At 37.9% G+C, this 12,617-nt stretch overlaps 2 protein-coding genes across 3 annotated transcripts in view; both read left to right on the top strand.

Annotated features, from left to right (window-relative positions):
• lmf1 (lipase maturation factor 1) overlaps positions 1-6,808 on the top strand; it is a 36,653-nt gene extending 29,845 nt beyond the window's left edge. Inside the window, exons 6-11 of the mRNA XM_057359205.1 lie at positions 1,587-1,754; positions 2,855-3,035; positions 3,908-4,061; positions 4,185-4,368; positions 5,530-5,642; positions 6,046-6,808. Of these exons, the coding sequence (XP_057215188.1) occupies positions 1,587-1,754; positions 2,855-3,035; positions 3,908-4,061; positions 4,185-4,368; positions 5,530-5,642; positions 6,046-6,220 (975 nt within the window). The 3' untranslated portion in view covers positions 6,221-6,808. The remainder of the gene's footprint in view (positions 1-1,586; positions 1,755-2,854; positions 3,036-3,907; positions 4,062-4,184; positions 4,369-5,529; positions 5,643-6,045) is intronic.
• A 2,789-nt stretch (positions 6,809-9,597) lies between these two features.
• LOC130569417 (ras-related protein Rab-26) overlaps positions 9,598-12,617 on the top strand; it is a 151,326-nt gene continuing 148,306 nt past the window's right edge. Inside the window, exons 1-2 of one of the 2 annotated variants that reach the window (XM_057359053.1) lie at positions 9,598-10,181; positions 11,076-11,186. In XM_057359053.1, the coding sequence (XP_057215036.1) occupies positions 10,011-10,181; positions 11,076-11,186 (282 nt within the window). In that variant the 5' untranslated portion in view covers positions 9,598-10,010. The remainder of the gene's footprint in view (positions 10,182-11,075; positions 11,187-12,617) is intronic. The other variant, XM_057359052.1, reaches the window with a different exon arrangement.

Raw genomic sequence — 12,617 nt, 5'->3', positions numbered from 1 at the left:
TTTATGTTTATTCAATGAAGGCAACAGACATGGTTTTAGTTTAGTTATTTAAGGTAGTTTTCCTCAGAAGCATGGGCTAAGGTGGACGCAGGGGAAGGAAAAGGTGAGAGTTTGTGTGTGCAGGACTGAAAGACGGCTCTGTTTGCTTTTGTGAGTCAAGCTTGTATGTTTTAATACTTGACCTCTGCGGTGCAGCTTGACATTTATCTTCATTATCATGTTGCATAACACAATCAACAAATAGAGACCAATTCTATAATGTAAATCGTTTCAATTTGGCGAAGGCTTGACAAGACTAGTCAACACCATTAGTTATACTGAAGGTGTAAATGTATTCGGTTTGTGCAGATTGGTATCGGCAAGGTTAATCTACGCAAACACACCTGTCTTGACCTTGTGGTCAAGACGTCTTAAGCACACAAACACATGCACACACACCGGACCTTGTCTGGCTATTAGAGTTAGGTTGTGCCACCTGGGTGCCAAAGGCTTATGATTGGTGTCATATGCCTCCCATCAGATGCAAGTTCCATTTGCTAAGCCATGCCTCATTTGCTGCCACAACTGAGTACAAAATTGGCTCGAAAACTTTTAAAATCAACCAAGGTTTCGAGCTAAAAGCTCACGGGCTTTTTTAAGCAACACTCAGAAGCCTGAGGTTTGGATCAGAAACGCTCAGGGGCTTTTAAAGCAGCGATCAGAGGTTAAGATTTTATTGCGACAGATTGCTATAAATGTGATTTGGATTTTTTTCTTCTAGCTGTGGTATTAAAAGATACATGGGGGTTTTTAGGGGTTTATGAGATTTGTTTTAACCAAATGTCACTGGTAAAGAGATTGGCACCACATGATCGACCTTTTGATGAAGATGAAGTGTGTAATTTCTAAACCACTAGCATGGTACGGTGAAATTGCAAAAATAATGGCGGCTTTTGACAGGGTTTCCCAAACACTTATCTGTGGCAAACAGTAATATTGTGATCACGTCACAGACTCACTGTGTTCCTGTAGTGTTCCATTGCATTAACAGTGCAAGACTTGTGGGTTTGATTTACAGGGAACACACACATTGATGAAAACCGTATACCATTCTTTAGGCCAAAGTGATTACTTATAGTGATAGTTCACCCAAAAATAAAAATTCTGTCATTATTTATTCACCCTCTTGTCATTTCAAACCTGTATGACTTTCTTTCGCAGAACACAAAATATGTTTCTGCCCATTACCCAAAATGAATATGCAAAATCACCCAAAATTTTACTTTTTTATCATTTATTCACCCTCATGTCATTCCAGACCTGTATGACTTCATTTTTTTCTTGAGAATACAAAAGAAGATATTTTGAAAAACGTTGGTACCCAAACAACATTGACCCCATTGACACAAAACCACAGACCTTTGAGACCTTTCTCAAAATATCTTCTTTTATTTTCCAGTAGACGTCATGAAGAGGTTTTGAATGACATGAGGGTGAATAGATAATGATTATTTTGGGGTGAACTCCGTCTGTCAGAATGTATGTTAACATTAACAAAATGACACTCATCAGCTTTAACGTGTCTTCTGTCTTGTCCCATGTTTTAGACTCAGCCGGTTCCTAACCCCGTGTCCTACTACATGCATCATTCCCCATGGTGGTTCCATCGGTTTGAGACCCTCACCAATCACTTCATCGAGCTCATCGTGCCATTCTTTACCTTCATGGGACGCCGTATGTGCCTGGTGAACGGGGCGCTTCAGATCCTCTTCCAGGTGGGTTTTCACAAACACCCAGTCACGAGTGACGTAATACCATTGCCCCTTAGCATCAACGTGTGAAAGCCCCTAGTACTGTGCTATAAAAAAAATTGTGAGGTTGATGTGCCTCAAGCTATGTTCAGAAAGGCAGAAAATATTGGCCTGACACAAATCAGTTCAGTTGTTTGTAGTCTGAACAGCAAACGACCACATGAAATCCGGTTTTTAAACCTTATTAAAACCACATCTATATGCGGTTTAATATCAAATTTAAATCAGATTTTTGGAAATGCGTTTCAGTCGGAACAGTCAGAACTCGTTTCATATTTTTCCAGTTATTTGGGACATGACCTGACTGGAACATCATAAACAAAACTACAGCTGTGCCTCAACATGTGGAATTCACTATGTGTTGAATAGTGAGTCATTTCAGATGCAGTTTATGCATGGATATGTAAAATACAATAAATGCTGCTCTCATGAACCTCACGAGTTCATCACAGCAGCAAAATGTCATGATAGACACGAGCAGATGTCAAATTTCCAGTGTTCCACCCTGTCTTTATCAATGATCGCTACTGCATAATGTCTCTTGACTTGATGCTGAAACCGAAGTCATTACTATGACAACCGATGTAGATACATTGGATACTGACAATGCCATCTGAACAAACAGATTTGATTTTATCACTTGCAAAATCACTTGCAAAACTAAACCTGTCAATCACAACTATGGTGCCATCTAGTGGTGGTTTGGTGTAACTAACTTTAAGAAAAATAAAACTTATTTTATAATTTACTCACCTTTATGTCATTCCAAACCTGTATGACTTTTTGTGTTCTGCACAAAGAATGTTCTTTAAAGAATTTTGGTGACCAAACAACATAGGCCCCCATTGACTTCTATTGTATGGACATAAAACCACCGAGACATTTCTCAAAATATCTTCTTTTGAGTTTCACAGAAGAAAGAAAGTCATACAGGTCTACCCCATCCCTTTCAACCTACAAGTAGTAGAGTAACATGTGGATGCAGTCTCCTGCATCCATATGTTTTTTTCTTGGTCTCATTTGAAATATCTACATTATACTGTAAAGAGTATATATCTTTACAGATTGCTCTTATTATAAGTGGGAATCTCAGTTTTCTGAACTGGCTGACTATAGTGCCCAGCCTGGCCTGTTTCGATGATGCCGCTTTGGCTTTTCTGTTCCGCTGCTCTGGAGGAGCCAGACAGACTTTACTGAAGATACAGACCGAGGTGGCTGCAGGCCACACTCCACCACCCTCTAAAGGTAGCCTACTGTATGTATCTGTTTACAGTCCTGCTCACCATTATTGGCACCCTTGGTAAATATGAGCAAAGAAGGCTGTACAATGTGATATTCCCCCCAATTCAAATTGTTTTCCTTCAATGAAATGTTGGAATTTTGTAGATTTTTTAAATAAAAGATTAAAAGGAGAAACAATGCAGATTTATTTTTACAACCTTCTTTGCTCATATTTACCAAGGGTGCCAATAATGGTGAGCAGGACTGTATGTACACAAGCAGTCAATACTATGCATGCATTTGAACCATTTAACTTTTAAAGTTTTGTAGAAAATACAATTGCGCATACATATGAATATATACTGTATATGAATATATGTTTGACATGTATGACCAGTGAAGAATAAGCAGCCACAGGTGTTTGAAATGTTGTGACTCGGTACAAAACGAGTATAAAAAAAAGTATAGACAGTACAGTAAAGAAGTCAAATAAAAAATGTATTTGATGCAGAAAGTTTTACATATACAATCACATTAATGGTTAACAAATAAATCAGACAATGCACCAGCAGTTGAGTAATATCACTGTTGTTGTGGTTTTGACCGGTCTTGAAATAAAATCATCTCAGCCTGAGACCAAGACAAGACCAAGACCATCAAAAAATGGCCTTTAGTCCAAGGCTGGTCTCGAGTACTAAAATATCTATCTCTAGGCCTATAAAAATGACATAGGAACAATATCAAAAATATTTCCACTTTAAAATATTTTGATATTGTTCCTATGTCCCTTTTATAGGCGTTTGGTTATGTACAGTCAGTGATCTGGCTATTTAGCATGCTTTCCATATCTCTATTTTTACTCTGTCATGGTCTCTCATCGACTCTTTCTGGCTTAGGTATGCTGATAAGACGCGTGGTGAACGTGTCTCTGGGGGTTCTGATTGCATATCTGAGCGTGCCGGTGGTGATGAACCTCCTGAGCTCCAGACAGGTGATGAACACCTCTTTTGATCCCCTGCGGATAGTCAACACCTACGGAGCCTTTGGCAGGTACCCCATCCATCTCTGTCTAAGCTAAACAACATCCATCTATGTCTGAGCTTCATAAAGTCATAAATCTGTGCTTTATAAACCTCATCAATAACCTCACGGTGTTTAAATCTCTGTATGTAGTGTCACTAAGGAGCGGACTGAGGTGGTGTTTCAGGGCACACTGAGTGTAAACCACACTGAGAAGGGGGTGATATGGGAAGAGTATGAGTTCCTTTGTAAACCAGGAGCTCCGAACAGAAGACCTTGTCTCATCTCGCCGTATCACTACAGGCTGGACTGGCTCATGTGGTTTGCTGCCTTCCAGGTTAAAAAGGGCTTATAATGCCACTGCAGTTATACAAATTCTGGGCTATAGCCTTAAAGCTTTTAAATGAGTCTTTTACACAAAAAATGAAATTGTGACCACAGAAAAGGAGATATTTTGAAGAATGTAGGAAAACAGTTCTGGGGCACTTTTGACTACCATTGTATTTTTTCTACTATGGTAGTCAATGGTGGCCAAGAACTGTTTGGTTACAGGCATTCTTCCAAATATCTTTCTCTGTGTTTATCAGAACAAAGAAATTGATACAGATTTGGAACAACTTGAGGATGAGTAAATGATGACAGATTTTTTATTTTTGGGAGAACTGTCCCTTTAAAGGAAAAAAAACACCAATAGGAGATTTTCATATGCATGCTATTCTATGTATGCATTTTAATGAATGAATGTAATAGTGTAAATTCAAATCTGCTATGTTTAACTCAAAACAAACATACTTTATTAATTCAGACCAACACTCGTCTTCACACTTTGATCTCCATACAGAAGACGAAATGCACTGCAGGACAGAAATAAACCTAGTCAATAGAGAATGTGCTGAGGGGAGTTAAAAGATTATTTGTAATCCTGTAACACTCGTAGACGCACACTTATAATACTTCAGTTTCACAGACAAATTAGTTCATAAATCTTCTTCATAAATAGCCTATAGGAATTTATTGTTGTCCCAATAGTGCAGTTTTGCCCCTCCAGTCTCTAAGCTGTTTCTTTAAAAACTGCATGCAGATTTCAATTACTGTGTTCTAGATCGCCATCTTATGTCACTGTTTCCCCATCTTTATTTATTTCTGACAGCTTTAGAACAGCTGCATTTCAACTTTTAAATATACTGCATAACGGAAGCTTTTTACAGCAGCCCTCTGACTGTTATTTTGAGCTCTTGCAAAAATCCAAATTTGCGCTCCAGTTCACTGCAAAGCCCCCATCTGTAGCATCTTCCCCCTGCTGTTCCTGCACCTGTGCAATAATGGAAAGTTCTGAAATTAATCGCAGGTCTGCTGTTGTGCACTAGATTTAATAGTGAAAAATGTGAATAATTGCTTACTTTGTCTCTGTTTGAATGGCTGGCATGCTGTAATATGGTGATAATATCACTCTCTCTCTCTCTCTCTCTCTCTCTTTCTTTGTCTCTCTCTCTCTTAGACATATGAACAGAATGAATGGATTATTCAAATAGCAGGCAGATTGTTGGCGAATGACTCTACAGTTCTTTCCCTAATGGGACACAATCCATTCCAAGGCAGAGAGAAACCAAGGTAAAACCCAATACAGCTAGATGATATTAAAAAGCACTGAATATGCTTAAAACATATGCTTGGATTGCTTTTAATATAAAGCGATTGCATCATAGCATACAGTATAAGTACTTTTTACTGCAAATAAATAAAAATCATGGCTTTTTAAGTGAGTCTGAAAAAAAGGATTTCAAAACCATTGAAATATATCCATATGGGTTGAAAAATTATCCAAGTCTTCAGCTCCCTCCTGTGGCACCTTCAGTAAACCGCTGAGACCAGTTAAAATTCAATGCAATGCACTGTATGTGAATAGCTACACAAGCATCTTTCTTGTTACTTTGAATGTAAAAAAATATTTTGCAGGTTCTTCAGATGTGTGTTTGAAAAACGTTACGCTTACTTGATTTATTTGCCGTTTCAGGTGGATACGAGGTGAACATTTCCGATATAAATTCACTCGGCCTGGCAGTAGCGGTAACGCCCAGGGGAAATGGTGGGTCAGGAAGCGCATCGGGCCCTACTTCCCCCCTATCAACCTAGATGGTCTCAGGGGGTATTTTAAGTCCAGGAGCTGGCCATTTCCAGACAGCCATTAAGCCATCACACCAGACTGAAGGGTGTAGGACGTCTCAGACACTGGATGTCTGGATCGTATTTCTCTCTGTCTTGTGTCTATACACTGAAATTGATCATACTTCGCCTGTGTACAGTGCCGAATAAGATCTTACATATGGGATTTTAAAGGCAACTGTATTGTGTCAACACTATCTAAGGAATAAAAGGGTGAATGTTTATCAAGGGCTGTTTTAAGCCTGCCAAAATGGCCCAGATGTACTATTAATATGATTTGGAATAAAGTAAAACAATATGTAAACGCTATAAAGAACTTAATTCATTAGTAAGGTGTTTTTATAAAATGTAAAGACCAAAGCTGTTTGTAGCTTCACCATGGCTTGAATAGTTCACTTGAAAACTTTATTAACCAAATAAAACTTATGGCTGTGTGGTGCTATCTTACATTTCTCTGTTTGTGTTCTTGCCAGACCAACATACTGTAGCAACACTAGCTAACCTGGGACTGTTTGTTTGTTCAAACATTGAAAAACGTGGAGGTGTTTGAAAAAAACACATATGTTTGCCTTTCCATTTTTGTGGTATGATTGTTGCTGACATTAAACATTTTATCAGGTTACTTGTAATTTCATTCTTAAAGGTCCAGTATATGAAATTTACTGGCATCTAGCGAATTGCAACCAACAGTTCACTCCACCCCTTCCCTTCGAAGCACTATGGTAGCTGACACAGGACTAAGATGTCACGTTTTCGCTTCTTTCCTGAAGGAGATAACTTATTTATGAAATACGCTCTGTAGAGCAGTTTGTTTGTTTAGGGCTACTGCAGAAACAACATGACGAATTTCACGTAGGGGACCTGTGTTGTATGCAGATAGAAATAGCTCATTCAAAGGTAATAAAAACACTTCATTATCTAAATGTTAAAATGACATTTTCTGAGACTGAAACAAAAGGCAAAAAGTGGACAACTGCTTTTATTTGAAAACATTCACTGCATGCAGAAAACAAAGAAACCATTAATTCTCCTTTTTCCCCGAAAATCATATACCAAACATACTTTACACTACAACCTAGATTCTTTAACTTTGTAAAACTGTTACGGTATAATGTTTATTTAATAAACAAATTATAGATGTTCTTCCATGGCAACCCAGAAAATTTTTCTTAATAGTCACGAGTCTAACAGGTCTCAAGACAGAAATCATTCAGACAGCAATCGGCTTTAAACAATATGCTTTTGTTCCTACAGTTTACACATTCATAAATAAACATACTGTACTGTACATCAACAATGTTTTGTTAATAACAGTGAATGATCATGACAGAAAGATAGTGCTGTTCTGGGTTTTAACTGTGAGCAGCGTGCAGCTGAAGTGGTTTAACTAGAGAAAATGATTCATAATTTATCGGCCTAAATTTAATTATCGGCCGATTCCGATAACATTAAAAATAACCATTTATCAGACGATACCGATATGGACAATCATTTATTGTGCATCCCTATTAAATTGCAATGTCAATAGATACTCCTAAATAGCACCTTTAAGGGATAGTTCGCCCTGAAAATAATAATATTGTCATCAATTATTCACTCTCATGTTGTTTAAAACCTGTGTGACTTACTTTCTTCTGTGCAACACAAAAGTATTTTCTGAAAAGCGGTAGTTTTGTATCCATACAATGGAAGTCAGTTGGTGCCAATGTTGTTTGTTTTTTGTGTTCTGCAGAAAATGATGAAATAAGAAGCACAGCATAAAAATATTAGTGTGCACAGACCTAAAATAATAGACAATGTGTATGTAGTGCATATATGAAAACAAAATGAGGTCCAATGACAGCCATCACCTCTGTGTTGAGAAGAGAGGATTTATTCACTTTTTTAGCCTTTTGCAAATAACAGTATTAATACCACTTCTTTCAACACTTTCAATTTTTGATTACTTGGTCACACACAAATATGCAGTATCATCAGACACATCTTACCAATGTGAACATCTATGAAACAAATATCTTGATTCTTTTTAAAGGGCTTGCATGAACTGTGAATTAATTTCACAGTTTCATATAGCCCAGATATGAATAAGCTATAGAAAACAACTCGTCTTACAATAATTTGAGGTTTCCATCTCTTATGCATCTATTTTTTATCAGCAGATCTTTGGTAAATGTACAATAATAAAAGCTGGTTTTAAACTGTAGAATGTAATGACCCAAAGTTGGCAAGCTGTGTCCGCAAGCATAAGGCGGACCAATCAGTGTGGCCCTGGCCTGCTCCAAACTGAGCTTTCACAGACTTTGAGCATCTGTTTCTGGTAATTATCACTTCTGATGTCAGCTGAGCTGTTATTACCATTGGACGGATACTTTATTTACTCCGACAAAGAAAGGAACGGCTAAAGACAAGTAATTATATTTGGTTATGACAGTGCGAGGAGAGGTTAGGTTAAGTTTGATACGCATGTTAGACCGAGCCCGAGAAAGGAAGACATCAATTAGAATGTAACTATAGCAACTGTTCCAAGTGACAGGTGTAGGCTAAAAATGACCTTTGTGGGATAGTCATTTACTGCCACGCTTGACAGACCAGATGGTGAGTGAGAAATCTCAAGTTTGCACATAATGAGTGCATACTTGCTGTTGTAGGCAAATCTATTTTGTTACATGTTTTCGAGAAATAATTCCATAGGCATTCTTGTTGAGACTAAGACGAATGAGGGCTTTCTTTATACCCGTTCTCATCTACGTGAGTCACCTGTAGCTATTCTGTACATGTTCGAACGCTTACGTAAGGGTCTGTGCTAAAAAATGTAAAACTGGTTTCACATTGTCCACACTTGGAACATGACAGGTTTCAAGCATCATTTTTATAGAAGTAGGGCTACTGATGCTGCTGCAATTCTTTACCATGGCAACCATGTTTCTGCCAAATTTACAGTACAAATAGTAACCTAGTTACTACAATTAATACAGTACATACAGCCACTGTTACTACAGTAAAGGGTAACTTGGTAAATTACACTTCTGAACAAGAGATTCCATAATAATTTACAATAGTTTTCCATATTAACAATAACAATGTAATGCATTTTGCCAGAAGCAGTTAACATGGTTATATATTTAAAAGAGAAGTAAGGACCAGTTACAAAATCCTAAAATGTGTGTGTAGACATGTATGAAGTAATTGCTCAATACACTATACTGTTTTTTCTCATAAATGATTTATAGTTACTCAAAATAAAATAACATGTCAGAATGGGCTGAAGTGTAAACTGGTTTACACGATATAATATTTTGACACTGTCAGGTCAATATACTCTTAATACGCTTTCAAAATAAGACACTGCGCCTTTAAGAGGGCTTATTTCAACAAGTGAAGAGTGAGCGCTCGCGCGCTGCTAGGATGCTGAGAAGAGATGCGCTCTGTATGCGCGTGGACACTTCCACTGATTGTTGACAAGGAGTCCGGCGCGCGCTCACTACTACTGTACGCTACTCAGAGGAGTGAGGATAACGCTGAATATTTCGGTTTTAATACTGAAAAAGAAACGCCACAGGTGTATTTAAGAGCCAAGATTTACAGACGGTTTCTTTTCCTATCCCAAAACAACAACAACCGCCAAATTGCCCGGGCAGCAGCAGTGAAACAGGTGCAGTGCTCGAGCGCTTTTTTCAGCGGAACCGATAGTCATGATTGATGAAAAGTTAACTGACGTTTAATAATACACATCAAACGGCAAAAGTGAGTTGGATTTGAACGCATTACGCTCTTAATAAATAACGCGTCGCGCCCTCAAACAGGGTATAAATAACAATGTCGAGGAAAAAAGCGGCCAAGGGAAAGGGGACTTCAAATACACCAAACTCATCTCCTAGCAGCGATAAAGATAAGGGTAAGAAAGTCCTGACCCAGTCCAACGGAGTGGTGTATCCCAGCCGACCCTCTCTAAGCAACAGCGGAGAATTCTACGACATCGCCTTCAAGGTACGAACAGTACGCACTTTACACATAGCGTACGTAGGCTATATGATTTCGAACTGACGGTATGGATATTGAATATTAAGTTGCATTATTATGGTTTTATGGTTGACATTTTATGAGTATAGCTTCACCATGAGTATAAGTTAATTAAAAGCGATGAAATGTTATCCTGCCGTCCCATATGGACGAGTATTACGCGCTCCGTTTGAGTTGAGTTCAGCTCAGCGTCTAATTGAACAGCTGTGTCAATAAAGATAAGCGAGAGCACAGCAGCTGCTTTATCCAGCTCGACACAAGTACGCTCAGTTACTAGCATTCACACGGAGACACTATGTTTTCCCCAATCACATGCTGCATATGAAATATGCATATGATAAGCTGAAATCAAACTGTGACAAGACAGTACTTTTGTTTTGGAGAGAAATACATTAATATAAATGTTCATCTGTAACGTTCATTAGAGCATTGCGATAGCATGCCATACAGTAGGTTTAATGCAAACATGCACACATACATACTGATAAAATGTAACCCTTGAATCGCTTAAGTCGCTTAAGCATCTGCCAAGGCTGACATAGACAAGAGAACAAAAATACTGATCTTGAACAAATCCATCAAGGGTTGCAGTTCCGTGACTTGTAACCTGAGTTTGGTCTGACTGTCTTGTTTATCAAACAATCTCTTTACAAGCAGCTCATTCCTGACCACTGCCCATTACGGAATTTGCACAATGACATTCATGTCTTTCATTTTTATGGCATGCTAAAGAGTTTCAGAGCATTAGAGGCATAATTTAATGGACATGCTGATGGAAATAAGAGAGGTTGTTTGTCTCTAAATAGAAAGATGATGTGATAGATTGTGATTTTCTCTATCTATGATCTCTTTTTTTTCCAGGTAATGCTGGTTGGGGATTCTGGGGTGGGAAAAACCTGCTTGCTGGTTCGTTTTAAAGATGGAGCATTTCTGGCTGGAAGCTTCATCTCAACAGTTGGGATAGACTTCAGAGTGAGTAAATACAAAGATGACATGCATTATTGCAAGTACACAGTTTTCAAGATTATACAAACATGTATTTGGTTAATATTTCTGTAATGTCATATGTTGAATCATGTCAGTCTGTCCAATAAGACTTAAGGATTCAAGTAAAAATCAATTGGTTTAGAAAATGTGCTGCCTTATATTCTTTGGCTTTAAAGATACTAAAGGGTTGTGGCATAAAGGTTGTATCTGGCAGTAAAGTACCCGATTTCAGTAGCATTTTCTTTACAATAAGGAAAAGAACCATCATTGTCTGAAGATGCTCCTCAGGCTTTTATTTTCAGAACATTCTTTAAAACCAGATCACAAACAGATGACGTACAAGTTGAATCATTGCTGTCAAAAGAGATTGGTCATCCAAAGATAGCTGCATATCATTTCAGCTCTTTCATTACTTCGGTACAGCTAAAGGCAATAAAAGCTCGATCGTAGTCTTGACTGTCCTAGTTTTTCATTTATGTGAAATAATAATATGGAGGATGGGACAAAATGTCTCAGAGTTTGACCCTGGACTCTCTGCATCGAAAGGCAAATTAATGGTCATGGCTTGGAGACCTTGACGCCCATGTGGCATCTGACTTTTGATCTGAGACTGAACTCACTCTCCACTCATAATATTTTGTCACTTTTGCTGTGAATTAATGTGGCAGAAATTTTTGCTCTATTTTGCACTGTCACTAGGTGGGCATACGGTTGTATAGTGGTTGATGTGCTATACAAAACCCATGTACAGGCAAGAAACTGTTGTTTGATTTTTTTAAGTGCATGGAAAAAGGATTTTGAGCTTAGTTCCTCTATTATGGATTTTGTCTCTTTGAAAATGAAACCTCTTTTGTCAAGTTCATAAGCAGCTGTGTTTTTGGATGCTCATAACACTCGGCATTCTCACTCCTGTTGAGCTCAGCATATAAAAAAGTATCCCAAAGTGACACATTTGTATTATTCTGCTGTGCGACAGTTCATTACAGAAACTTACATTTAGATGAGGATTTGCTCTGTAAATATGCTGTAATTGAGCGGTTTTATAAACAGTTCTAAGCACACACACTGACTGAGCAAGATGCAGGGGTTCAGACCTGATCTCTCTTAATGCCTTATAGAGACAGATGTTATTTAAATTATTCGAACAAAATATGGGTAGGAAATTTTGGTGAATTTACGACTGTCAAGAAGAGCATTAAGTAATGAGTCAATTTATCTTTAGCATCTCTGACCTTTATGACTTCAGATGCATTGACAGCACTCATGCAATGGAGGACAGAAATATATTTTTTGAATGAGAAATTATACTGGAAGGAGATTAATCTATTCATATTCAAGTTCATGTGTCTGGTGTTCTCTTGCTGTCCTTGGGCCTTAATAGTAAATACATTTTTAGTGAAGGTAATTCATTGTCTG

The sequence above is a fragment of the Triplophysa rosa genome, linkage group LG18 (assembly GCF_024868665.1).
Source record: "Triplophysa rosa linkage group LG18, Trosa_1v2, whole genome shotgun sequence".
In the NCBI taxonomy this organism is placed as follows: Eukaryota; Metazoa; Chordata; class Actinopteri; order Cypriniformes; family Nemacheilidae; genus Triplophysa; species Triplophysa rosa.
Note: the sequence above shows the minus strand (reverse complement) of the source record. Positions and strands in the feature narration are given on the sequence as shown.